The following is a 26,228-nucleotide window of genomic DNA, read 5'->3' on the forward strand; positions in this document are numbered from 1 at the left end:
TATCATTGAAAATGGCCAACGACTCCGAAGTGGATACCATCCCGACAGCGATCCTTGATTTGGTCAGGCGCACGGAAAGGCTTCTCGTGCGCCAAGCATCTAACCCCAGTCAACGCATGCTCGTTGCGCTTGCAGGTGTGCCTGGTTCGGGAAAGTCTACAGTATCTGAAGCGCTCCTAGCCGAGCTCGCGAAACAAGGTGTACAAGATGTCGCTGCCGTGCCCATGGTAAGAGCTATCCGTGTCTAGAGTGCCATGTTCGCTAAAAGATGTACCAGGATGGCTTTCATTACACTCGGGAAGTTTTATCGACTTTTGAAAATTCCGAACTGGCCTTTAAAAGACGTGGCGCTCCGTTCACGTTCGATGCCGAGGGATGCGTAAAGCTTGTGAAATTGCTTAAATCAACGCCTGTCACTGTGCGGGGTGAAGATGATTTGTGTATTGCTGCGCCTAGCTTTGATCATGCACTCAAGGATCCAGTGCAGGAGGGTGTCCGTATCTCTTCTCGTATCCGACTTGTGATTATAGAAGGCAACTACACTCTTCTAAGACAGAGTCCGTGGGATCAAATTGCAGAGATCTGCGACGAAAGGTTGGTGACATGAACGCCCATTTCCATACAAGTGAACGCTAACACCGGCAGATGGTTTGTCGATGCGCCTCCGGAGAAGGTTCGTGTTCGCTTAGCGCAGCGTCACCTTGCTGCTGGGATCGAGACATCGATGCCGGCTGCCATTGCGAGGGCCGAAGAGAATGACATCCCGAATGGCGAGTTGATACGGTCGATGCTCATGAAGCCGGACGTCATCATTCAAAATTGAAGTTGAATGCTATGTTCATAGCGAAGTAGACATCTGCCTTTTGACTCTAGAAGCCGTTTCCAGTCAAGTCCCAATCAAAGGAATTGAATAGTTCACTAGATTCAAGCGACCACGGGAAAGCGCTTAGAGCATCTTTGTCTAGTTCCAAATCTTGAAATAGCCCTGAATTCATATCATCATTCGATACGACTTGGTCGAGGATGGCGACACAGCGTGCGGCAAGCGAATCTCCGACAAGACGTTCGCGAAATGTGGCCTTGGCCATTCGGACATCGTCAGACCACGTTGCCGTTTCTTCAGATTGCGGGAAGCTGATTATGCCGAGAGTGAGCACTAGAGCTGCGTGAAATAGAAAGTATCTACGCAATGATTTAGCGGATATAATCAGAAGGTTTCTTGCCGTATACTTACGTCGAATACCAGCCTTCCAGTCTACTCAGGTCCTGCATCGCGTACTGATGTATGGAAATAACAGTATTGTGTGCAGCGTCGAGACAAGTTCGTTTACAATCTTCCTGTGCCGACTGCGTTGCCTGATCCGGTATTTGATCTCGCTCAGATATCGCTTGACGTAGCAGAATTTGCCGGAAAACTATGATCTTGAGGTTCCAGAATCTCCACCACAGGCGAGACCGTGCAAATACATACCACCGGGTGGTAACATGACTCGTGTAAGAGAGCTGGAAGTATGGTGGCACGGTTTGTGCCCAGGCATCCATAGAGGTGTTGAGAGCGAGTGCTGCTTCAGCGGACAGCCCGGGTTCGGCTAGCAATCGGTTGGAGATGTAATTTGTATGTATGTGAAAACTACTTTGCGCCCTGAGCTGAGAGTAAATGGTTGGTCCTTCCTCTTCAGACGGTACCTGTGTCGTCTGAGGCGTGAGAGACTATTCTTGGTCAGTCTATCCAGAGTAGAGCTTGATTCAGTAGTGTTTACCTCGTCGGTTATGTTGAGGACACAATGAACGTTCATTGAGTCGCGATCAGGTAGCATGACTGCCCGTCCAAAGGTCATTGACGCTCCGCTATCGAAAATATACACCCCCCACCATACTCTACGTCTAATTTCGCGCTCGATCAGGCTGATGTTCCAATGAGGAAGCTCTCGGTGGAGCGCCAAGCTGAGAGCTGTGCGAACAGCGAGACCCAGGAGGTTCCATCCAGTATTTGGGCTGTTGCGCTTTTGACTGAGATTGCTCAAAAGTACAAGTGCTTGAACAGATGTTAGGCTGGCAGCTTCGAAAACCGACTCCTCCTGCCCAAGCGTCAAAGCTCTGCGATACAGGTAGTCTTCGAGCCCGACGTGATCGTTATTCAGGGTCCAAGCGCCAAGCGCAATAATCGCATGATAGAGCATACTCCATGATCGTTTGGATGGCCGCGGCACCACCTCATGGTACTGAGCGCGAAAGGTTGCCTCGTGAACAAAAGGGTAGACGACGTGGAAATTAGAGAAGTAGGCATCTACGAGGTCTGCCGATAGCTGCTTAGCAAGCGCAGCATGCGAGATGTGCGACGATGCAAGCACATTCCGGAAGGAAGCGGAAGGCTCCGGTGCACGTAGCTGAGGCGGAACAACCGATTGATGCAAGAATCCAGCCCAGTCTAATAGACAACGAAGGAAAACAACTCCTGAGGTCAAGCCTATGTTTGTTTAGTTGCAAACTTCAAATTGAAGGAGGATAACTTACCCAGATAGCCTACTCCGGTTGGCTCGACCGAGAGGGCGGCCATGCCATCCGTCAGCCCATCCACATTAACATTCTCTTCGTGCCAGTTGAAGCCATCGACATTGTTAGGTACGGCCTCTGGAAGCGCCGGCTCAGTTGAAATGGACTTGGTACTACCTTCAGGGCTCAAGGCTGCCTCTGGCGATCGTGGTTGAAGCTTAGGTGGAGATTTGGCAACGAGGCTTGGAGATGCCAGAAGATCGTCAACATCAACTCCGGGAACAAGCTGAGTAACCAGACTTTCCAGGCTGTGCAAGCGCTTTTCCACGCCAGTCAGGTAAGCCCGAGTCAAGGGCGATCTAGCAACTTTGCCGCTGTAGTGACATTGCGACCCGCTATGAGCACAGGAAGTGCATACGGGAATGTCTTTGGAACATTTGAGTTTCTTTGCTCGACAACGATCGCATGATAATGCATCTCTTGGCCTTCGGTGCTCCATGCATGTGATGTGTTTAGTGTGGCGGAAGGTGGAGACGGGATGGGATGCAAGATCGTCGGATTCAGATGCAGCTCCCGAGGTCGCGGTTCTATGCCGGTATCGGGCCGAGATATGACGCTATTGTGAGAGCTACTCTTACGAAGCTCTTCCGCCAATCCACAAGATTTTAAGGCATGGGCACACGATTGAGCCTTAAGCTTCGGCTGGGGCTGTAACTTCCGGCAAGGCTGGCATGCTTGTTTACATACATTGCCACGCGCCATACGAAGTTTGAGGTGATCAACCACACTCAGCTCGAGGTTGCCTTCACATATCTGTCACAGCATGCTGACGAAGATAAAATGAACAAATGACAAAAGGCTTGTGAGTTTATGTATTTTAAGATTCATCTGTTGAAACCATTTGTCGCAGCTGTAGGAACCATTCCAAGCAGCCTCCGAAGTCCCAGGAAACCTCACCTAGCAAACTATGTGTATGTACGCATACCTGCCGTACTTTTAGTGGCCGTCATCCGCCCCGCTCAAACCAATAACCTCAATCCAACCTCCAAAGCCACTTCTCAAAGTCTTCCTCGCTCAGACCCTTAGGCACAGCATCCTTACCAGACCTCCACTCCTTCGACAACCCATAATACTCGTGGGACGCCGGATAACTCATCAAGCGCTCCATACGTTGAGCGTTCTCCCCATCCTTGCCTGTACAGATGACTCTCAGCTTATGAGCTCTCTCAGCGAAAACAGTCGTACGGGCTTTGTCTCCATAGGAAATAGCCACCCGGGCCGCGTTATGGTAAACTTCTGAGACGGGGGCTTTGGAGGCACGTTTGTATTCCTGGGGATGTATTAGCGAAGAACTTGTGAAAAATTATGTTGGGCACTCACCTCTTCTATCAGCTGGACCATCTTGTAGAGCTTGTTTAATGCCACGCCTGGGCTAAACGATGAGAGATGGTCGCTGAAGATGTCTTCGTTCATACGCTCGATCTCGGTACGACGTATGTCACTCAGCGTCCGCTCCACTGGCGACAGTGAACAGATGCTGCAGGCGCAGTCGAAGCCGAAATGCTGTTTGAGATATACCTGTCGCTCTTGTGTAGTCACGGCGTTGGTGTAGCAGACTGTGATCTCCTCGCCGGCCTTGATGTCACACAAAGCGTGGATAGTCTGCATGTTTAAATGTCGGTTCCAGTTAGGGCTGCTATTCGGCATGCAGTCGTGGTTGATCAAGGAAACGGTGGCGTAGACGGCGTAGAGTTTCGTTTCTGAACCGCATGGTAGAGCGTTGGTCTGAAAGATGCCGCTGAATGGGTACTTGCCGGGAGAGTTGTTGTGGAGGGAGAGATACTGTCGCTGCTGTTCCTTGGGAAGACTTCTCAGTTTACTAGCGATATGGGTTTCTGCTTCGTGGCAAGGCATCTCCGGGGCTGTCAGCAATGGCCTTTCGACGATAATGCGGGTTCTCTCGGCGATGTCAACGCGGGCGAATACACCCCTCCCTTTGCCAGGTATCTTCTTGACCTCATAGACTGGGGTGCTCATGTCTTGGAACTGAGAGCGAAAAGGACTAAGTGGTTAGGTTGGGGCCTGGATAATACCGAGAGATCAATGGAGACAGTGAGGTGGACAACTACAAGTACCCTTGTGGCCAAAAGAATGACCTTATAACATGGTCAAGCCGCTCTTTTACTGTCCCAGAGCGGTAGTTTCCTCTCACCTGAGGCAAACGCCTGTTGATGCATTGCGCCTCGACTTCACAACCCGACTTCACTCTATGCAAAGCACTATCACTGTGAGTACTGGAAGAATACATCACCCTTCCTCTGAGAATACTTTCACTGGTGAGAGCCCCTTCACATGGCAGACGGAAGTCGCGTCACATGAAGCACAGCACATCTCTGCAAGTCGATGCAGACATCGAAACGGGTAAAAAGCTCTGTACTATACAAGAGCCTGAGTAGCAGTGATTGTGAATGCTCCAAATTTAGACACTGTCCCGAGGGTTTAGTTATCACGATGCTCGGCCCGAGATCAATACGGTAGTTACGATATCTCGGACCACTTTCTGAAAAGGCCGTATATAGGTCCCGACTGCTCGAGCGTTGTAATCAACCGATACCACTATTCCAGTTTCACTCTTAGTACATCTCACTCACCTCCATCTGCTTGTCTGCACGTTGTTTTCCCCCTTCTCCCAACACACGCTGCGAAAAAGATCTCTACACCCCGATTACACCATGAATTTAATCAACCTCATCGCCTTCGCAACGGCACTTCTTCCGTCCACCGTCTGCGTACTAGCTCAAGTCGTCCGCCCAGACTTCACCCCAGGCCGCTGCACCTTCTGGGGTACCGTGCATCGAGACTGTAACAGCAAGGGCAAGATGACGACATACCTCAATGTCTCTCCGTTCTACGACCATGACGGCAAGCAGTTTATGATGCAGACTGACGCTGTTCACCTGACTGACGGACTGACGTTGACGGGGCCGGTTGCTGGCCATCCGCTACATATCGCATACGTGGACGATGGCGTGACCTGTGAGTATTACTAGCAACGACAAGTTGTAACCCATGAAGTGGTGAATTAACACCATGCAGTCACCTACCGGGATTCCCACTGGCCTAATAACGACAAAGACGGCAGATTTTTTTGTACTACACAGCCATGGGTTGGCCAGCCCTTGCTGTGTAGCGCGCGAGACCGTATTCACCGAGTAAGTATTTGTTGCCCTGTTTCCCTTCAGAAACTAACCAATGCAGACACAAGTTCTGAGCTGCAACTTCGCGTGCGAAAAGCCCAGGGCAAACAAGCGCTCTGTCAGCAAGAGTTTCGAAGCCTAGGAGTGCAGCGAGAAGACAGCGACTGACGACGGGAGAGTAAGTCTAATCCGTGTCGGAACAAAGACTTGATACTAAGATGGATATGGGGTTGCTGGAACGATAGGTGTTATTCTTCGAGACGCCACATGCTCAATCCTGGCATGGCCTAATACACGTATAACTTGGATGACAAACGTAATCATGATGATTTGCCTGAGACGCAGAAGACAGGGAACATCACACCGCATTCTGGAAATGTGATATGTGATGACACACGATTTGCATCAACAGAGGCGCCATGTAGTCGTCTGCTAGTATGCAGCGCAAGGTTTGTGGCGGGCGCCCATTGACCGGATTAGTCTTGTGTGGCACATGCGGAGTGCACGATGGGGTCACATGTCGCTCGCGTCATGCACATGGTCATGTCGTCTCTGGCTTTTGGCGGGAATTGACCAATAAGACCAAAGGTAGGGTCATTGATACATACGCCGCTTTTAATGTGCTCGATGGTGAGGCACTCGAGCACGTTTCCAACGGTTTGTGGGGAGGGTTGTTGGTGTGAAGTACGCGTTCCCACACTGGTCCAAGCCCCGCGCTCGTGACTGCCGCGGCAGTTTGAACTCACGAGCCTCATCAGCTCGTCAGCCAACAGCCACGATAACAAGTTATCTTGCCATATTTGCGCGGCTCGTACTCGAAACACCTGCTTGTAGCCGTTACCGTACTTGATCCTTTGGGGCGCACTGCATGCAGGGACCGACAGCTCGGATTGACGTGGTCGGCCCAATTCAAGCCCATATCTGACCCAAAGTCGGCCAGCTTCCCTCTCAGCCGTCGCAAGCCGACCGCGGTAATCCACAACCACCATGTCGACAGCGGGCTCCAATGCTTCTCCACCGCCGCGCACACAAAACGCCCAGCACACGCGCACATACCAGGCTTGTATCCCATGTCGACGCCGCAAAGTGCGATGCGGTACGTGTATACGTGTAACCAAACCTTGACCACGGCCAATTGCTGATAATGCCTGTTCATCTCCAGATCTTGGTCCTGTAGATAATCCCCACGATCCGCCATGTGTGAGGTGCCGGCGCGAGAGTAAAGAATGCTTTTTCTCCGCCACGCGTCGGAAGAGGAAAGCAGATGGCGAGGACGACTATGAGGAGGTTGACGACTACGAGGTGCGCAATGGCAGGAAACGTCAGCGTTCCGATGGCCTCCCGGAACCTCTCATCACTACGGCGAACAATGCAGCCTACATCTCGCAGCCCTTGACCCCAGGCGGCTCCATCGGACGATACGAACCGCTGAGACGACCAAATACCTCGGGTGGTCTCCAGCCCCAGCCAAACGATGAGGAGGATCAAAAAAAGAGCAACGAGACGGTCGCGACACTGCAGGCGGGCGAGGTGTATAGTGGACACGATGCCCTTAACCTGCTGTTCGAGGCTGCCGGAATGGACGCGCATCACCGGTCGGGAAGCAGTTCAAGCCTTCAGCGACCGACGTTGGGAAGCACGCCCGGCTCCCAGACCAACTTCGCGAGCCCCCGTGCCAACGTGTCCCATGTGCGAAGTAACTCGCGAGCCACGGCCGAGGCATCTATAGACCCTGCTATCCAGCATCCCATTCTTCCAGATCCCCCCAACGAAGCTGCCTTTGCCGAAGCTGTCAAGGCCTGGTCCAAGTTTCGCTTTGTGCGCGCGGGCTGGCTTACAGCCAAAGAAGCCATCTCCTACATCGACTACTTCTACACCTTCCTGTCGCCTCTTACCCCCATCGTCGTGCCGGATTATCGCGATCATGCATTTCACGGAAAGCTGCTCAAGGAGGAACCCATGTTGGTCATCACCCTTCTAACTATCGCGGCGAGGTATTCGCAGCCCAGCGGCTCAAGCGGCGTTGGCGCAACGTCACGCTCTTATCTTATCCATGAGAAGCTATGGAAGTATCTTCAGGGCATGATAGATCGCATGATCTTCGGGCAAGAGCAGTTTGGTGGAGGCTTCTGCGGTGCGGGACAGCAGCCAGGATCCGACGTGAATCCCCTGTCGCGGAAAGGTCTTCGCACGCTTGGCACTGTCGAGAGTCTGATGCTACTGACTGAGTGGCATCCCCGTGCTCTTCACTTCCCACCAGGTGACGATGACGACGAGCTTGTTCTACCAGATGACCCATACGAGCCTGGTCCAAAGGCCGACATGTACAAAGGCGTCGGCGACAAGCGCATCGACAGCTGGCTGGAGCCCTGTTGGCGTAGTGATCGCATGTGTTGGATGCTGCTCGGCAACGCTATGACACTCGCCTTTGAGATTGGTGTTTTCGACGAGACCAACGAGACTGAGTTCGAGGAGGCAAATCAGCATCTCTCTCACGCCACTGTCAAGGCCTACTACCGACGGAAGAACCATCTTAGGGACCTGCTCATCATCTACGTGACTCAGACCAGTGGCAGACTTGGCCTCACATCCATGCTCCCTAAGATTGATCGCGATGAGAGTCTAGTCGGTGGTCCATCCCCCCTTGAACTGTACAAGGAGCGCATCAGTCGAATTAAGGCTCCCCCTGCTCAATTTGGCATGCGTTCAGATGGACAGCGTCTCCCACTGGAGTCCATTGCTACTCAGGAGCGCCATGCTGTCCAAGATCTCGTGCTGGACTTCTGGCAGCGCATCGCTAAGATTATGGAGATGGGTAATCTGAAGTTGTTCTCGAATCGCCGTAAGACGCGCGAGCTGCTGAAGTCTGGGACGTATGAAGAGATGCTCAAGTTTTTTCAGGGTCCCCTGATGGAGTGGAGAAAATGCTTCGATCGCACTCGAGAGGGCAAGTCCGCAGTTGCGTCTCTCTGTATCATTTCTAATAATATCTAGTCCCTCCGCAACTGCGTCATGTCCTCACTATCGAATTTGAGTACACTCGCGTGTATCTCAATTCCCTGGCTCTGCAAGCAGTCGTAGAACGCTGCACACACAACACCCCGTTGCAGTCGCACGCTCAGCCCAACGGTGTCAATGGACGCGCTAATAGTCATGACGACGGTGGCGCTATACCATTCAGTACACTGGTCAAGTGGTACGCCAACGATAGGCACTACATCAACGAAGTCATCGATGCGTCGCGCAATGTGCTCAAGGTTGTGGTCGAAGGTCTGCATCCTGGTGGTTATCTGCGGCATGCACCTGTCCGAACCTTCTTCCGTATTGTTAGCGTAGCTATCATCCTGCTGAAAACCTTTGCCTTAGGAGCGACCGAGGAAGATGTCGCTGTCAGTCTTGGCCTACTCAGCGACTCAGTGGATGCCTTGCGGACAAGCATCGTGGACGATGTCCACGTCGGTAACCGATTCGCCGACCTCGTTGAGACGCTCACCCACCGTATCCGCTCGCGTTTCGTGCGCCTTGCCGCCAACGGCTCAACCGGCATCTCCCGCGCAGGAAGCAAAAGCCCCATTTCAGCACCACTAATGCCTCCGCCCGCTCCACTCAACAACGTCAACCACCTCGCACCTCCTTACATGGGCGCTCAGCAAACAGGCTTCTCCGGTACCGGCAGCAGTGTCCCCAGCTCTCCCAGCATGGGCCTTGGAACCAATGGCCGCGGAACTCCTCTCTGGGGTATCTCAGCTGAGCCCTACGATCCAAACTCAAACAGCATATCCATCATGCCACCGCCGGGAAACTACACCAACTACAACGGCAATAGCAGTAACGGCTCGAACTCCAATGGTAACCACGGCGCAAACTGGGGCCAGTGGGCAAACGGCGGTTCGAGCTGGACTACAGGCCAGGATCAGGATTGGCTTGCGCTTCCGCTTGATCCGCTGCTGGATCAGTGGGGTGCGGAGATTAACCAGACGGCCATGGGTCCGGATATCGGGGGCATGGATATGTTGGACGTTTTGCTGCACATGGGTGGGCCACCGGGTAGTGCGTAGTCTTGATTGACTTTGCAATGCGCTGGTGGCCCAGGGCGGTACTCGCCTTTCCCACGCAGTATCGCGAAAGTTGAGGGCGATCAAGGGAGGTTCCCTTCGCAATCACTCTGCCGGTCACGTTCTCCGTCTCCTAGTTTTTCATTTTCTCCATTTGTTTGCCACACTGGCAACATCTAACTACATGTATATACGACAGTCACGATTAAGCGACGAAAAACGAAGAAAAAAGCACGGCGTTTGCTCTTTCTTCGGTCGTCGCTTTTCTATATAAGTTGATCATGGGAAATAGGGGGTCTTCGAGATATACGACTTATACTGGGAAATGGAAAGAATATGAATATGGAGAAGTTTAATCATGTCATGTACAAACTCACTTAGTGCGTGAGATGAACTAAAACGACTCCATCTATTCGGTCATTTATTTCCATCGTGAAACATCAACACATGAACACATAAGCACTTCAGCGAACTCTTCCCCTCAATTCCCAAACCCACATCTACCTCTTCAACGTCTTCTGCTTCTCCGCATCAACAACAACCTTCTCACCCTGCACCCTCAACCCCTTCCTCCTTCTCACCTTATCCACATACCTCTTCGCCACATTCTCCCTATCCGCCAACTCACCCAAATCCTCAAGCTGATCCTCCGTAAACGGGACCCAAAACGGATCCTCATCCAACATCTCAAAGCCCGCGAACCTCAACTGCGGACTCGCGCTACCGGAGCTCCTCTTCCTAATCTCATCGCTGAAGCCGAAACTCTCTGCTACAGGCAACAACGCGTTGATAGTGAAAGTCTGAGAACCCGTGGTACTAGCCGAAGAAGTAGAGGACAAAGTTTCCGAAAGAATAGTACCGCGGCGGCGTGTGAGAACGGCGTAGACGCGGCCGAGGACGTCGGTTGAGGCTTGGATTTCGCAGCTGTACATTGCGAGATGCATGCGTGGGGACCAGGAGAGGAAGCCTGAGTGGATTGCTGTGCGGACGGCTTTTATGACTTCGCCGGTTAGGCGGCCGCGGTCGTGGGCGGATGCGTCGGAGGAGTCGGAGGAAGAGGGGGGGGAGGGAGAGGGTGACGTCTTCGAGGAAGACGGCGATGCCTTGGACGGGCTCGGCGCAGCAGGGGCCTTGAGCGGTGGCGAGTTGGAAGGCGTAAGCTATTGTGGAGGCGAAGGCGTGGGGGGTTAGGGTTGTGGTTGACGTGGTTTCGGGCGTATCTTCGGGGGGTGGGCGAGGTGGAGTCACGGAGGCTGGTGGAAGTGTTGTTAGTATGTTTAAGAGTGTGGAGAGGAAGAGGGGTGACATACGCTTTCCCACATATCCCATCTTTGGTCGCATCAACGAGGATATTGGGGCCAATACGACGCGGTCCAAATGCAGTAATTTTCTCAATCACATCGGTCCAAATCTCCTTTTGACCCTTGACCTCTGCAAAAGCTTGTTTGAGCTGTTTCTTAAACTCGTCGAAACTTAGACTCTGGCCGATTTCTCGTTGTTCTGCCTCTTGGATGCCGTCGTTTTCGGCGCCGTGAACACGGTGTGGTGCATGTTCGCCTTCGTCTTCAGCACGGCGTTCGGAATACAACTTCTTGATTGCACCAGCATTCTTGCTTAGGAACTCGGTTACGGGTTGTGGGAGCGGGCGGACTCGCAGCCTGACGGACACGTGCTTGCTTGCTGTTTCTCCGATGACAGTGCCTCGGGGAAGGTTTGGGTCTTTTAGCGGAGCCATCTCAGCGGCGGCGACAATGGACTCGCGGTACGGTACAATTGGTTCGCCAGCTTGTATCTCGCACTTTGCGAATCGCTCCTTGAGATCCTTCAGACATCTCTCGAGATGAAGCTCACCGGCTGTAAGAATAACGTGCTCTCCGCTAGGCAGCTGCTCATACTCCGCACATGGATCGCTCTGCACGAGAAGTTTCAATCCCTTGATCATCTTATCCAAATCGTAAGGGTTCTCGGGTTCTAGCGCAACACGCACAATAGGCTCACTACCCATCTGAATACCAGCGAGATTGAGCGATCCGGGAAGCTGCGAACAGAGTGTGCCAGACTTCAGAAGGTGGCCCTCGAGCCCACCGATACCAAAAACGACACCTGCGGGTACCGTCGTCAAAGGCTCGAGGCCACGTCCCATCATCAGATATAGAGCAGTAATTTTGACCTTTTGTGGCTCCGGAGCGGCGTGAGGATTTGCAGGAGTGAATTTCGGTCCAAGAACGTAAACCTCGTCGCCAACACTAAGGGTACCCGAAAACATACGGGCAAATCCAATCAAATGTTCTGCCTCTTCATCAGGCACAGGAGTCTCTTCAACAGGCGTCTCAGTCTCGCTGATAGTAGTGGAGCCCAGAGCGTCGGTGACGCTGCTGACATCTGCTTTCTCGCCGTTTGCAAGTGCCTGCTGCCGTGCTATCTCCGCTCTCTTCTTTCTACCCATCTCCCTTGCCTCTTCAGCCGTGAGTGCGCCGCCCCGCCGCTTGTTTTGTGGAAGTTCGCTAGACGGGACGGAAATCATCTTGCTGACATAAGCCACGACGGGGGCATCTTTGGAGGCGTTGAAGTTGACCATTGCATCGCGTACTTCTGGAGCTACGTAGTCGGCGCCAGGAGAGCTATCGATAATATCGGGCATGCGTTCGGTTTGCGCTTTGGAAGGCGGAGGAAGGTACTCAGTAACAGACACCAACAGGGCAGTGGACAAGGGCAGCCACGCTGCAAATAGTGCCATTAAGAGTGCTCTCGGATCGCGAGACCGCATAATGTGTGCTGGGACATTGAGATTGAGCGACTTGGTAATCTTCTCGACCATGGTAGGATCTCTGTGTTGAAAGGTATAAGTATATTGCTAAGATACACGCAGGAACATCAAGCAGGGAAAGGAAATCCACGCACCCCTTCCCGTTGCTACCTCCCGTAGTAGCCTCGTAGACGGCCCATACGTTGTCTAGGACGAGCTGTACGAACATGGGCTTCAGATGTCGGCCTTTAAGATGCTTGGAACTGAGCACTCGCTTGGTCTTGGGATCTAAGTAGAAGTCGCCCCAGAGTACCTTTTCGAGGATGGAACGTTTGATGCCTAATTTCTTTTCATACAGACTCGCAAACTGTCTTACCGTAAAGGCCCAGCCGTCAATGGCACTGCCAAAAATGACGTTGTTCTTCTCAGGGGCAAAGTAAATGTCTTCGTCGTCCTTTTCTTCGTATTCAGCGGGCGTGTTGGTCATGTCAATGCTATCAGCGGACTCTTGTATGGATGATGAACGTGTGTCAGTCTTTTCGGCTGCAGCGTTTAGTCGCTCTTCCATCTTCTCGCGCCACCGGAGATCGTCCTCCATGCGCTCGCCTTGATAGAAACTGCCCATGACGGCGTTTACCTGTTCGAGCAACTTGCTCAGATGTGTGTATGCCTCTCCTGGACTCATCTTCAGTTCTGTGATTAGCCGGTCCATCTTGTTAATGACGAGCAAAGGCTTGAGCTTCTCTATCCACGTCTGGCGCAACACGGTCACGGTCTGACTACACACGCCCTCTACGGCGTCTACGAGCACGACGGCGCCATCGCACAGACGTGATGCTGTAGAGACTTCGTAGCTGAAGTCTATATGACCGGGCGAGTCTATCAAGTTTATCAAAAACTCTTTTTGCTCGGGCTGGGCGTCGGGCGCAGACCGGCGGAGTAGTGAAAAGTATAGCGAAATGGCCGACGACTCCATGGTGATACCGCGCAGCTGCTCATCCGGCCTGGAGTCGAGGTAGCGGATCTTGCCGGCGAGCTTGGGCGAAATGATGCCATTGGTGGCGATGAGGGCGTCTGTGAGTGACGTCTTGCCATGGTCCTGTCGCAATTAGCACCAGCAAGCAAATCGCGCGGAGAAGCATGCGCGGACATACGACATGGGCGAGAATGCAGATGTTCCTAATTCCATCGGCCGCCTGTTGAAGTGACACCAGCTTGTCGCTGGGAACGACGGGCATCCTGGCGATGGGCGATAGTGTGTGCTAAAAAGTCGCGACCGTCTCAGATACGGATGCGGGTGCGGGTGCGGTTGTCTCGTCTCGCGTGTCGATGTAACCTGGTAGCAGGCAACGGCGGCGGTTTCACTGGCCGCTGATCAAAAGGCGCGGGGCTCAGTGGACGAAGTAGGAAATTGGAGGATAGATTGCTCTGCAGCAGAAGCCGACGTTGCAGCGACGACGTGTGGTTCTGGCTGGCCGCACTGGGATTTGTATGAAACTTAACCACCGTCGAGACCCCCGCCCTTACCCGCGTCATTCTGGCTCATGAAATTTGTGGGTGGCGGCTCTGCAAATCCCTGGGCGGGCTGGCGGCGGGCTTGCTGCAAGACGTCAGTTAGTGGCCGCCCCAGCTGAACGGCGTCTCTCCCCAGCATTTCTCTTGCGCTTGTTTCTCCAAGTCTCTCTCTCTCTCTCTCTCTGCTCCCTGGGGTCCACGGGTTGCTGCACGCAGCTTCTAGTCGCCCTCGCCCTCGTCACGCTTCTTTTGCCTAATGGCCCTAATCGCACTGCACGCGCGTTCCTTCCCGAACATGTATTTGTAGCCTGTGCGCGCCTTCCCTCGCTGGTGCGAGTCGCGCCCCAAGCATTGCCCCTGTCCTTCGCCTACCATCTTGCCATCAGCCATAACATTCCGAATATAACAACTCTTGCCAGCGCGCGCAGAAGCAGCGCCCCTAATAACCCACGGCGCCCATACCGCCTGACCCCGCCAACTGTGAATGTGACACCTCCCACCGCCAACATGGCAGCCACACTGGACCACCAGCCCACGCCCGCATACCCGACCGCCGTTCGCTCTGCTGGCATGAAGCTGGACACGCCCGGCTTCCACCACACAAAAACCGCCAGCGCCAGCGTCGACATCATGTCGCCCGTCAACCAGAACGGCTGCTTCGAGTTCGACCGCATCATCAAGGCCGGCACCGTGGTGAAGCGCACGCGCAAGACCAAGGCACGTACCTTTACTCTCTTGCCTGACGTATGCTGACATCCGGACAGTCATGGAAGCCCATCTACGCCGTCCTGCGCCCAAACTGCCTCTCAATCTACAAGGACAAAGATGAGACAAAACTGCGACACCAAATCAACCTCTCTGAGATCACTGCCGTTGCGCGTCAGCGAGACTCGAAAAAGAAAATGGAGCACGTGTTCGGCATCTTCTCGCCCGCACGCAACTACCACCTCGGCGCCATGACTGACAAGGACGCGCAGGAGTGGGTGGACCTCATACGGACAGAGGCAAGAATAGGTGCCGAAGAGGCTGAAATGTCCGTTATGGGCCCCACAGCCGGAAGGCCCAAGTTTGCCGGCTTCGGCAGGGCGGCTACGAGAGACAACATAGTCTCGAGCTCTTCAGAGGCCGAGCCCAGACCCTCGAGCTCCATAACCCCAGAGCAGATGCATAGTGCCCGACGGCCCTCGCAGGCTCTCAACTACTCGGGTGGCGAGCGCGGCTCCATCTCCGACTTTGACTTCTCCGATAGCAACTTCCAAGCTTCCGTCAACTCACTCCCCAGGGCCTCGCACCAAAAAGGCAACCTTAGCCAGCAGAGCAACATCGGCTCCACACCCGGCGACGAGCGCGTAGTCTACCACGGCTGGCTCTATGTCCTCAAGTCCAAAGGGGGCGTGCGCCAGTGGAAGAAGATCTGGGTCGTATTGCGGCCCAAGTGTCTTGCCTTTTACAAGACAAACGACGAGTACTCAGCAACGCACATAATCCCCTTTACGAGCATCATCGACGCCGTCGACATAGACCCTGTCTCCCGTAGCAAGCAATACTGCATGCAAGTGATATGCGAGGAGAAGAACTTCAAGTTCTGTGCATCCGACGAGAACTCGCTAGCAGAGTGGCTCGGCGCATTCAAAAGCTTGCTGGTCAAGAAGAAAGAGGCCCAGTCCAAGCGCACTCAACAGCCAGCCACCAACGCCGTAATCGTACACCCGCTGCAGAAGGCTTTGCTGCCCTCACCCATGTCTGCACAGCAGCCGCTTGCCATGAAATGACCCCTGCCCATCATGTCTTACGAGGCGCATCCCGATACCAAGACATGTATATATGCTCTCACCGTTGACAACGCCGCCAGCATCAAATGTCAGAATCAGACCAAGGCCTCGGCCATATCGCACACACTAATCGCGAATACTGCTTTTTCAGCAACCATCTCCTAACGATACCATTTACGACTTTTAACGATCTTCAAATCTTGCTTTTCTTACCCGCTGGTCGCTGTTCCTCCGTGACAGCTGTTTTGTTCGATACCATTGGATACTTTGTTTCTCTCTGCATTTCTTGCTTTCTGCTACACTGACAGCAAGAGAAGATCTTACCGTATACGTATCCTGTCCGCATAACCTCGAACTTTCCTTTTGTCCGACTCTGTTCCCGCTGTTATCGTTGTTTGGAATTGTAGGCGTGTTTCTTTTTGATAGTAGTGTTAGTTGTAATCATTTTTGGATGTCTGTTGCATCTTGAGCTGGGAGTGGAGCGCTTGAGTTTAGATCAGTCGATCAACCGATCAACCAATCAATCTCTTTGTTAATAAAACAAGACTTCTGTCATTGATATTGAATGTGGATGTGGATGTGCAGGGGTTTTTAGACGCGTGATGTCGTGATGTGATCCCATGTGGTACCATGTGGTACCATGTGGCTTCTTAGAACGCTGCAGTACTGTTCATGTGGTGTAATCTAACATGACCTGTACACAGCACACACATTCGCATGCTGACTCCACATCCGGCAATAAAGTCTGATAACGTCAGCACACATCAGGCCCCCAGGTTCATCTGCGACTTGAAGTCGCTGTCGAGGTATGTCTGATCGCACCTACCCTCCGACTCCACGTACCAACTAGCGCCTTGGCAACTGCCCAAACTCCGATCATAACCATCCATCCCTCAACGTCGTCCCCAATGTCTTACATATATCGGAGCTGAAATGCAGCTGATAGGCTTGCATCCCGGACGGGAAGAACACGAAGTTCGCCCAAACGCCTTTAATTAACTCTCTGTCCGATGCAGTGTGCGTTTTGGCGTTTTGGCCCCCAATTCCACTGCGCTAATGCTGCGCTAACTGCGGATGGATGGGCAGGCGTAGGGGAGCTGAGAAAGTTGGGGGAGAGGAGCTGACATGCAGATTTAAATAGTGAGGCAATCCCTTCCTTTTTGCTTTCTATATCTCGCGGTTCGCGCTTTTCGGCGTGTGTGATGCACTAGGATCGAGTTTTTGACATTGTGGTGTCGTTGGTGCGTGGGTGAAAAGTAAGACAGTGTATAAGGTGTTCCGCGAGGAAAATGGAGCGTGGACGCGGTGTACGACATATACCTGCTCGGTCGACGGTAGATGAGGAGATCAGGGAACTTAGGGAAGAGCTGAGAAGGGAACGGCGAGGAAGGCGTGATGCGGACGTGGGAAGTCGCGAGCGCGATCGCGAGGAAATGGTTGAACGTGCAGATCCAACACGTTTTCCCGATGAAAGACCAGACTTTTCTGTATGTGAAGAGCGTCCGCGCGGGCGTCGTGTAACGGTCGACGAAGATGACACCTGGGACAACAGCCCCGAGAATGAAAGTTCACACAACTCCCATGTATCAAGTTTGTATGGAAGACCACATATTACTGACGTTACTCCCGTCTATTTTATGGATGATCTTGGGGAGGAGAAGTACGTTTTTCCACTGAACAAGTGTGAGAGTAAGGAGGTATGTCCGATCCTACCCCACAAAACTCTATAAAAGACTGACTTCCTATACAGGCTACAGAACCGCTCTGGAGAGAAATATATGCCCAGAAATATGTCCAAGAGAACACAATACGCGATATATATCTGGATTACATCACCAAAGGGAAATATCGAGTACAGACTCTGGAAGGCGCCAATATTTTACCTAGTGCTTGGAGTACCTTTGTCAGACCAGAGTCGTACATTCAGATTGCGTTTGACTCAACTCTTCCAGACAGTGGCCGATCCCCAAAGCCACCTTTACGCCCAGGCCCTCGAGTTGCTTACACTAGTGGCGACACATACGAAACTATTAGCCCAAGGAGGTCACACAGTGCAGCAGACACAGACAACGAATCTACTGAAAGCGAGCTCGCAACTAGCGACACAGAAACTCCCCCTGACGTGGTTGTTGTACCAGAACTGGATCGAAAGGTTGTGCCTCCTGTCGACTGCGAAAAGAATAAGCTCTCTTTCCAGGTAAAGACTGCACAGAGACGAACACCCACCAGGCCAAACGGAGAGGAAGAAACCGATGGAACCAGCCCCAAAGCACTGGATGCAAGCAAAGGTCCTGATGTCGGGGAATGCCAGAGAAGTAGGATAACCAGAGTTATGCACACAGAGGCTAGAGGTCAAAACAGGATTAAGATTTATACTCTACCCGGTCCTGAGAACACTCAGTTGCTAGAGTCAGTGACGATGACTTGGTACCACCTTCCTCTGGCTCAGCTTGACTTTGGACGCTTCACAAATTTGTGTCTGAATATACCGCCTCTATCAGCTCGTCTACAAACACTCACTGCAACCGCGATGAAGAGCAGTCTTACAGGAAGTTTGGCAACAGCAGCGCGGACGGCATCATTCACGTTCCAAATCTTTGGATCATGAATATTGGCTCCGATGTCATCGTGACGTGTGGCCATAGCTCGATAAATGAAGAGACTGTCAAATCGATCATCGTAGCAACAGAGGATATCAAGCAACTAGCTAGCCAAGACGTGGATAACAACACCCTAAGAACGATCAGAGTTATCGACTTGCAGGGACGAGAATTTATCTTTCCTATTGGTGACTGCAGGTCGTACTTCCAGCTCGAGACAAGAATACGTGAGCTGAGGTACTGCAGTGGGTGGAGAGAGAGAGACGACGAAATCCGGTTGCAACACAAAACCAAAGATGGTAGCAAGGAACTCCGTCCTGGAGACTGGGGAAGCCTTATCAAACGAACCGATCTCATCTCTATCACTGTTTCGATGATAGATGACGGAAAAGGCGATGAACAAGCACTCACTGCTACTTCTTCCCCACATCAGGTCTCGGGTAGCTCATCCATCTTTGTACCACCGTTTTTCCACTGGCCACAGTCAACTCCCAAGGACACTGCGAGCGGTGAAAAGAAGGTGAAATTCTTGGGTACATCAGACGTACAACAGGCATCTATCCTCTTGGAACAAGCAGATAAGATCATGATGACTGAGTCTTTTACGGATTCATACAACAAAGTGGCCACTGTTTTCAGCTCGGCTGCATATTACAGATCTCTCCCTGAGTTGACATTCAAGGAAATTACCACCGACTTCACCAAACTTAGACTCCGATCAAAACGAACACAACCGATTGGGTCTGCCCTTACTTTTCATCAAAGCGCAATAGAGAACCAATGCACTCGTATCTCGGAGCAAACTACAAGCCTGTTCGGGATTGTTCGAATGACATTTGAGCTGTTTGTTAGCGATATTGACCAAAGTAGGATCCTTCGGAAAGGCTGGGGTGCTATGAAACAACTTCATGACAAGGTCACTGAAATTACATTGCGAGGGTCTCTGGGCCCTGATCCAAAGGAATATACCGATCCGGAATGGAAACACCCTGATATGGTAGACCGTACTTGGCATATCCGGACCCCTGCTAAACCAAGTCATCTAGCAGTTCTCGAAACGGATGCCCAGTTGAACAAGGTGATAAGACGATGCAAACGATGCATTTTTCGATCATACGATAGCCCAGAAGCTGCACTCAAGCACTTACGAAAGCATGCAAAAAAAGCGGCAGATCTGGAAGAATCTAGCGCCATTATCAGTCCAGGTGTCTTGGACTCATCTGATGAAAAAGCGGCCGGGCCACAGTCTGCCTCCCGATTCTGTGCTCAAGGAGTGGGTGTTGAACTCTGAACAGTTCAGGCGTGAAGAAACCAACGGAGACGCACTTGCAACACTTACCAAAGGACTCATCTGATGAAAAGCGGCGGGCACAGTCTGCCTCCCGATTCTGTGCTCAAGGAGTGGGTGTTGAACTCTGAACAGTTCAGGCGTGAAGAAACCAACGGAGACGCACTTGCAACACTTACCAAGCCAAGGAATCGCTCGAGAACTTTTCGTTGAAGCTAGTGAATTGGCCGAGGGGATTCAAAATGAGGATGGCGATATTTCAGGACTGTACAAAATGCCGCAACAGGAGTTGGTGAGAGCATTTCGAAACATAATGGTCTTCTTCATGGCAACCGAACGCGCTGTCCACTATGGCACAGAAGTATTGAGGGATCAGGAACTTATTGACTACATGGCCGAACGCTCCTATTTTCCAGGGTCCGAAAAGGAAATGGACGAGGGTGTGGTGAAAAGATTAGGCGAGGTCGCACGACGGTCGTTGCGCAGGGTGCGCTTCAAGCTGTGCGGAATGGTCAAGTCAGATCCTCCACTGGATATTTTCAGGAAAAAGTCTTTGGGACCAGAGTATGTATGTCTTGGTCCTACAGCAACCACAGCAGCAACCACAAGAGACTATAGGCGACTTGTACCGTGGGTTCATCTCCAAACTTGTAAGTCATAAATCGCTCTTTTTCTGTACAAGAGATCGTGCAGGATCTATCCCAAACGTTTCAAATGTGAACGTAAGCAATGGAGATACAGAGTGTACTACTAGAGGACGCTAGGAGCTACATCTAACATCATCCAGCAATTCCAAGTCAATAGCCGTGCGAGTAAACGTCTTCTACGCGACATTAACCTACTTCAAGATGAGCTCCAAATACTCATCGCGGTCAACACGTGGCAAACCAATCTCATCCAAAATTATACACGCGTGCTTGACGACACTTCTTATGAGCAGGAACTCCCTTCTCGAAAGAGTATGTTTCCATATGAGCGGGATCTCCTCCGAACCTGCCTAAACAATCTCAAACTCGCTCGGGATGACTTTAGCGATCTACTGGACCTATGCCGCCCGCTATCCGATCGCACCAAACAGATACTCGAGATCAACGAAGAAGATCACGGCAAAGCTATCATGGTTTTCACAGTTGTCACGGTCATATTCTTACCCTTGTCGTTTGCGACAAGTTACTTTGGTATGAACACATCAGACATACGAGACATGGATCAGACCCAAACTCTCTTCTGGAGCGTTGCAATCCCACTGACCGTCCTGACTGTCGGCGGATGTATGCTCATCGGATACAACGGAGTTGAGTTACTAGACGGAATCTCGTCGTTTCTCCGCATGGTGTCAGGCAAGCAAAAGGAGAGTCCCGACGCCGGTGTAGGCGTCTCTCGCCGCAAACCTCCACCCAATCTCCAATTCGACACGACAAACACACAGGAGTTGACCAACCTTGACGAAGCCGAATTCGCGAACCCGCGGCCAAGTGGATGTGATGAGACTATGGAAGACATACAAGCTAACAAAGACTACGCCTCTATTCGCAAGAAGATACCGTACGTCACATATGGCGATGATGATGAATGGTTTCGCGAGGAGGAGGGGGCCCTAATAAAAGCTGGGGAACGGAGGGCTGCGAACTTCTCGCATGAACGCAATGGATTGCCACCATTGCCACCCCGAATTGACATTGTACCTGGCACTATGGGGGCTGGCTGGGATAAACAAGATGCCTGGTACGATATGAAGGAGAAGGAATTATGGCAGCGCAACAGAAGAAGTCATCGTAAGGTGGATAACAACTACTACGAAAATTACGGACGTTACTGAATGAGAGCATGATGCCTTTCTTGGAGGGCGGAAAAGGGTATATACCCTTCGGAGAAGTGCCAGGCAGATGAAGTACATGATCACACCTACAATTTTACAATTTGAATGAAGATGCAAAAAATTCGCTCGAATTACAAGGCACATGGTGTGTTGATGCACCCACTGAGTTGTCAAACCCTACACTGGAGTTTTGAGGTTGGAAGGGCTAGAAAAACAGCTACAGACAGGCGTAGCGCACGGATCGATGACACCCACGTAGCTCGCAGGCATATCCAAGCCACCTTTTGTGCACAGTATGATCGCCCCGTGTGGGCAGATATAGAGCGCGAGCGCCTCCAGGATGGGCCTTGTTGGGCGAATTTCCCGGTTTCTGTGCCTTGGGCGGTTTCGCGCAGAGCCGTCTGATGCGCTGTGTGGCGCTCAAGCCATCTGCCGTAAGGGAACATGACACGGATCACGCCAGCTGCCAACAAGATACCTACTGTGGTGGATGGCTACAGCGAATAAGCAACCGCTCCACGAGATGGAGGGAGAAAACGCGAAGATGGACGTCGTCATCGCGTGCGGTGTGGGAGGCGGCGCTTACGCTAGGGAAAGGCTAGAGGCTGCCAAGTAAAGCTTGTATTCCCCCTTGTGGCGCATTAGAGGTGCATGTGTGAGGGGAGCAAAACAAAGCTATGGGTAAGACAAGTTCATGGCGGGGCGTACGACACACAGGCGTGAGGGGGAACTGCGATGACTTTTTCCTCGCGTTCACGCAGTTGATGCAATTTCGCCACCACCACTGAGAAAAAAGCCCCAAGACCCGCCACAGTTCGCATAGAACGGCATCGAGATTGTGGCTGACGGCTCGAATGCCATGACGCAACTGGGACGCATCTTTCCGTCTCCATTGGGAAACCTGGCGCCGATCTATCCCGCAAACAACATCCGCACGCTCGTCATACAGACAAGGAAGGCCCTATCTGGCCTTGTCTTACCTTGCACCCCAAGCAGAGCGTGTACAATTGTGGATTTAGACGGCGTGTAGTCAAGGAATTGGGCAGCAGCGGCGTTGTGCTGTGTGTCCGCTGCTTTGGTTAATGCAGGCAAACCATGATCCGGGTCAATCAAGGTGGTGGAAGTGGAGGTAGCCCAGACCCTCCTAACAAGCGGGAGGCTACGACGGAGTGACGTAGTTGCTGCAATCACGCGTGTTACCCAGTCAGCCGTAATACAAATCTGCTTCTGCCCGCACCTGCCTCCTCCCTCATACCAACTCAGATACCCACTTCCTTCAATCACCTATACACCTCACACTCCCATTGTTTTTCCAGCTCTGCGTCTGCATTTTTGATACCCCACTTGATACCCCCGCAGCAGACCTACACCATGAGTTCCGCCGTAAATCGTATGCACCCCTACCCCGCTTGAGCGCGAGCTAGTATTAACTCAATGCAGGTCCGGTGGACTTGAAGCAGAAGGAGAAGGATGTCAACAACAAACTACAGCTATACGGCATTGTTGAAGGTATGCAGACATGCGCCATGGGCGCGACTACACGCGTTCGCGTTGCACGAACAATATAAACAGTCACTAACCAACAGCAGCCTTCTCCAATGGCAAAGTGCCCTCCAACAGCCAGATTGACGTCGCCCTAAACTCGGCACTTGCACACAGGGCGCTCAACTCACCGTCAAAGAAGCTGTCGAGCGATGGCCAAAAGCTCGTTGGCGACTTCAAGAATGTCATCGAGCAGGCCAAGATCCTGCTTCTCACCAAGAACGAGGGCAACCTCCTCCAGGACTTCATCTGGCAGGCGGAGCACCTCGGTGGCAACAACGCTAACCTACCCAATGCGCCCGTCGACAAGGAGACAGCAAAACAACATGGCAACGACGCCCTCCAGGGCCTGCGCACCCTCGGCACGCTACTCATCTCGAACGGCCAGTTCAGAAAGCTTCTCTCCGATGCTACTGTTCTCCTCCGCGACATGGCTGGCGATGCCGCGATGAACACTGCCAACAAGGTCAAGCCCTCAGAAGATCGTCTCAACCGCCTAGATGAGCCCGCCGAGGACAACACCTGGCACGACACCTCCAATCTGAACCGCGAGAACCTCCGTAACCAAGCTAAGAGCAGCCTGCCTTTTGGCAACAAGAACAGGGACGAGGCCAAGGGAGAGCTCAAGGAACATGCTATGGACATCAACCAGGCCGCTAACCCCCAGGGATCCCGCGACCCCCAGCACACTGCCGAGCTCGGCGCTCACGAGGGTCAGACTGGCCAGCCCACCGGTGTTGATGCCCGTGGCGGCCTCGAGGCTGCCAAGCAAAAGGTTGAGGAGAACACATCAGAGGAGGACAAGCAGAGGGTTCGCGCCCGCCGCGACCAGATGAACAACTACCTCAAGGGCAAGATGCCTGAGGAGCGTCGCGAGCAGACTATCTGGCGTCTCAAGAAGATGGTCGTGGAGATCCAGGGCCATCAAGACTATCAGCGCGCCATCGAGACCCTGCTTAGCCTCGCCGAGCAGTACTCTGGCCATGGAAGGAACTTGGGTACGCAGGGCAAAGGCTCTGTTCAAGGTGCGCATCAGAATGATGCTCTGCAAACCGCTGAAGCTGACCTCAAGGTGCGTATTTAGGGTTCTTAAACGAGAATCAATGGCTGACCAACATGAAGACTCTCCTCGAGCGTTTCGCAAACAACACCTCATTCGATGACCTCATTGAATCGATCAACCAAGTCTACAAGGATGCCGACCAGGACCCAGAGCTGAGGAATTGGTTCACTCGCATGAACCAATTCATCCGCAAGACTCTTCAGCAGCAGGGCTTCATCCTCGATGACCGTTGCAACGAAGAGTGGAACCAGCTCTACGATGACGGCCACCATCTCCTGCGCGGCCGCTACCGTGGTCACACTGACCGCATCGCCGATGAATTCAAGTTCATTGGTGAGCAGTTCGACTCTGACCCGCAGAACAAGCAGTTCGCCGATTCCGTCAACAAGCTTTTCCTTGACCTTGGCCAAGATGAAAACGGCCAGACCACCTTCAAGCCCCACCTTCTCAAGGACTTGAGCGATGTCATCCTTCCCGCCATCTTTGAGAACGTCCGCTACATTCCTGTTCCTCGTATCGAGTACAGTGACCCCATGGTCGACGCCGTCGTTGAGAACCTCGTTATCGAGGGTGACAACCTTGCACCCAACTCCTTGGAGTTTGGCTCCGACAACTACTGGCGCTGGGGCCGCAAGTCCATCTCGAGCAAGAATAAGAATAAGGTCATGCTCTCAGTATCGGGTGTACAGATGGATCTCCGTGATGTATCATACTACATCAAGCGCAAGCAGGGTTTCCCTTCCATCACCGACAAGGGTGTTATGGACATCTTCATGGGTGGCTCTGGCTTCAGCTTCAAGGTTGAGATGGAGACAGCCGACAAGGCCCGCGATCACGCGCAGACACACTTCTTCAAGGTCACCAAGGTTGAGTCTGACATTAAGAACCTTCAGATCAAGATGAAGAAGAGCAACCACAAGCTCCTTTTCAACATGTTCAAGCCTCTTCTCCTCAAGGTCATGCGTCCTGTCATACAGAGGGTGCTGGAGAAGCAGATCAAGGACAGTGCCAACCAGCTCGATGGTATCCTCTTTGACATCAAGACTGAGGCTGACCGTGCCGAGGCCGAGGCCAAGCGCAACCCCGACCCCCAGAACATCCAGAACATGTACCAGCGCTACGCCTCTGCTGTGCAGCACCGTCTCATGCAAGGCAAGCAAAAGAAGGAAGCTATTCAGGAGAGGGCCAAGGACACCCAAGTCAACATGGCTGTCACTCAGCACGACTCCATCTTCAAGAACATCTCCCTTCCCGGAGGTATCTCCTCCAAGGCTACGGAATACAAGGAGCTTGCAGCCAAGGGTGACAAGTGGGAGAGCCCCATTTTCTCCATCGGCTCAGCCAAGGAGACCTCCAGCCTTCCTCAGGTTGGCAAGGTTACCCGCAAGCCCCACGGTCGTGAGGGTGGCTACGGTGGACCCCATGACAACTCTCGTGGTCTTGGTGCCTCACAAGGCTTGAACCCTTCCGCAAACCAGTACGATAGCCAGTACAGCAACGCTGGCGGCCTCGGCGCTGGTCAGGGCCTTACTACAGCCAACCAGGGCTTGACTGGTGGCGTTCCTTCCTCCGCCTTGGCTGGTGGTGTTCCTGCCTCCGGTCTGTCTAGCGGCATCCCACCTACAACCGGCGGTACACATGGATTCGGTACTCAGGTCGACGACGCGTTTAACACCTCTGGTACTGGCGCGCCTGTTGGCTCATCGGGTCTCGGCAACACCGGTACCTCCACTGGTACTGCCACCCACGGCGAGTTCAACACTACTTTCGGTGACCAGAACCCCGTCTTCCAGGGCCGCGCTTAGATGCTTGTTTTCGACCAGACCAGTGATACCCGGTATGCTTTGGGGGTTGCAAGTCATGATTACGACTTTCCTATCTTTTGATCATGGATGATACCACGTTTGGGCTACGGCGCAAACGTACATGAGTAGTAGCGAATGGATTGTTTTTTGGTTCCTTGTCTTCGTCAGTCATGAGAAGAGTAGGAGGAATTAGTGCCCTGTAATGCAGAGGAATTTGTGGGCAAGCCTGCGCTTGCTAAGGCTGGGTCGTATAAAATTGGGGATTGAGCTAGCCATTTCCTGTAGTAATAGTTAATGCATTTGTGCTACAAACATGTTGCTGTTTTGTTGGTT

At 52.5% G+C, this 26,228-nt stretch overlaps 13 protein-coding genes across 13 annotated transcripts; 8 read left to right on the forward strand and 5 right to left on the reverse strand.

Moving 5' to 3' along the window:
- Window positions 1–11: 11 nt before the first annotated feature.
- Window positions 12–823, forward strand: PtrM4_109160 (CoaA, Panthothenate kinase; the record flags this gene model as incomplete). The annotated part of the gene is made up of 3 exons (XM_001935845.2): window positions 12–227; window positions 278–594; window positions 646–823. The coding sequence occupies 3 exons, from the start codon at window positions 12–14 to the stop codon at window positions 821–823; spliced, it is 711 nt and encodes a 236-aa protein (XP_001935880.2).
- A 46-nt stretch (window positions 824–869) lies between these two features.
- On the reverse strand, window positions 870–2,992 carry PtrM4_109170 (uncharacterized protein; the record flags this gene model as incomplete). The annotated part of the gene is made up of 4 exons (XM_066107827.1): window positions 870–1,182; window positions 1,235–1,710; window positions 1,761–2,467; window positions 2,515–2,992. The coding sequence occupies 4 exons, from the start codon at window positions 2,990–2,992 to the stop codon at window positions 870–872; spliced, it is 1,974 nt and encodes a 657-aa protein (XP_065962276.1).
- Window positions 2,993–3,526: 534 nt separating this feature from the next.
- On the reverse strand, window positions 3,527–4,530 carry PtrM4_109180 (uncharacterized protein; the record flags this gene model as incomplete). The annotated part of the gene is made up of 2 exons (XM_001935844.2): window positions 3,527–3,823; window positions 3,874–4,530. 2 exons carry the CDS (start codon window positions 4,528–4,530, stop codon window positions 3,527–3,529), a joined length of 954 nt encoding a protein of 317 aa, XP_001935879.2.
- Window positions 4,531–5,225: 695 nt separating this feature from the next.
- PtrM4_109190 (uncharacterized protein) lies at window positions 5,226–5,858 on the forward strand (the record flags this gene model as incomplete). The annotated part of the gene is made up of 2 exons (XM_066107828.1): window positions 5,226–5,529; window positions 5,752–5,858. The coding sequence occupies 2 exons, from the start codon at window positions 5,226–5,228 to the stop codon at window positions 5,856–5,858; spliced, it is 411 nt and encodes a 136-aa protein (XP_065962277.1).
- A 1,410-nt stretch (window positions 5,859–7,268) lies between these two features.
- Window positions 7,269–9,748, forward strand: PtrM4_109200 (uncharacterized protein; the record flags this gene model as incomplete). Its single annotated transcript, XM_066107829.1, has 2 exons — window positions 7,269–8,637; window positions 8,685–9,748. The coding sequence occupies 2 exons, from the start codon at window positions 7,269–7,271 to the stop codon at window positions 9,746–9,748; spliced, it is 2,433 nt and encodes an 810-aa protein (XP_065962278.1).
- A 497-nt stretch (window positions 9,749–10,245) lies between these two features.
- On the reverse strand, window positions 10,246–10,677 carry PtrM4_109210 (FusA, Translation elongation factors (GTPase); the record flags this gene model as incomplete). Its single annotated transcript, XM_066107830.1, has 1 exon — window positions 10,246–10,677. One exon carries the CDS (start codon window positions 10,675–10,677, stop codon window positions 10,246–10,248), a length of 432 nt encoding a protein of 143 aa, XP_065962279.1.
- Window positions 10,678–10,739: 62 nt separating this feature from the next.
- Window positions 10,740–13,729, reverse strand: PtrM4_109220 (FusA, Translation elongation factors (GTPase); the record flags this gene model as incomplete). Its single annotated transcript, XM_066107831.1, has 5 exons — window positions 10,740–10,745; window positions 10,826–10,998; window positions 11,066–12,573; window positions 12,647–13,590; window positions 13,646–13,729. 5 exons carry the CDS (start codon window positions 13,727–13,729, stop codon window positions 10,740–10,742), a joined length of 2,715 nt encoding a protein of 904 aa, XP_065962280.1.
- Window positions 13,730–14,225: 496 nt separating this feature from the next.
- Window positions 14,226–14,381, reverse strand: PtrM4_109230 (uncharacterized protein; the record flags this gene model as incomplete). The annotated part of the gene is made up of 1 exon (XM_066107832.1): window positions 14,226–14,381. One exon carries the CDS (start codon window positions 14,379–14,381, stop codon window positions 14,226–14,228), a length of 156 nt encoding a protein of 51 aa, XP_065962281.1.
- Window positions 14,382–14,513: 132 nt separating this feature from the next.
- On the forward strand, window positions 14,514–14,759 carry PtrM4_109240 (uncharacterized protein; the record flags this gene model as incomplete). The annotated part of the gene is made up of 1 exon (XM_001935840.2): window positions 14,514–14,759. The coding sequence occupies one exon, from the start codon at window positions 14,514–14,516 to the stop codon at window positions 14,757–14,759; it is 246 nt and encodes an 81-aa protein (XP_001935875.2).
- A 149-nt stretch (window positions 14,760–14,908) lies between these two features.
- PtrM4_109250 (PH domain containing protein) lies at window positions 14,909–15,778 on the forward strand (the record flags this gene model as incomplete). Its single annotated transcript, XM_066107833.1, has 1 exon — window positions 14,909–15,778. The coding sequence occupies one exon, from the start codon at window positions 14,909–14,911 to the stop codon at window positions 15,776–15,778; it is 870 nt and encodes a 289-aa protein (XP_065962282.1).
- A 1,289-nt stretch (window positions 15,779–17,067) lies between these two features.
- Window positions 17,068–19,733, forward strand: PtrM4_109260 (uncharacterized protein; the record flags this gene model as incomplete). The annotated part of the gene is made up of 4 exons (XM_066107834.1): window positions 17,068–17,475; window positions 17,529–18,187; window positions 18,280–19,456; window positions 19,611–19,733. 4 exons carry the CDS (start codon window positions 17,068–17,070, stop codon window positions 19,731–19,733), a joined length of 2,367 nt encoding a protein of 788 aa, XP_065962283.1.
- Window positions 19,734–20,232: 499 nt separating this feature from the next.
- PtrM4_109270 (CorA, Mg2+ and Co2+ transporter) lies at window positions 20,233–21,485 on the forward strand (the record flags this gene model as incomplete). Its single annotated transcript, XM_066107835.1, has 2 exons — window positions 20,233–20,316; window positions 20,454–21,485. The coding sequence occupies 2 exons, from the start codon at window positions 20,233–20,235 to the stop codon at window positions 21,483–21,485; spliced, it is 1,116 nt and encodes a 371-aa protein (XP_065962284.1).
- A 1,371-nt stretch (window positions 21,486–22,856) lies between these two features.
- On the forward strand, window positions 22,857–25,895 carry PtrM4_109280 (Herpes-BLLF1 domain containing protein; the record flags this gene model as incomplete). The annotated part of the gene is made up of 4 exons (XM_066107836.1): window positions 22,857–22,875; window positions 22,926–22,994; window positions 23,075–24,099; window positions 24,150–25,895. 4 exons carry the CDS (start codon window positions 22,857–22,859, stop codon window positions 25,893–25,895), a joined length of 2,859 nt encoding a protein of 952 aa, XP_065962285.1.
- Window positions 25,896–26,228: the final 333 nt, after the last annotated feature.

This window comes from Pyrenophora tritici-repentis, chromosome 5, assembly GCF_003171515.1.
Source record: "Pyrenophora tritici-repentis strain M4 chromosome 5, whole genome shotgun sequence".
NCBI classification, from domain to species: Eukaryota; Fungi; Ascomycota; class Dothideomycetes; order Pleosporales; family Pleosporaceae; genus Pyrenophora; species Pyrenophora tritici-repentis.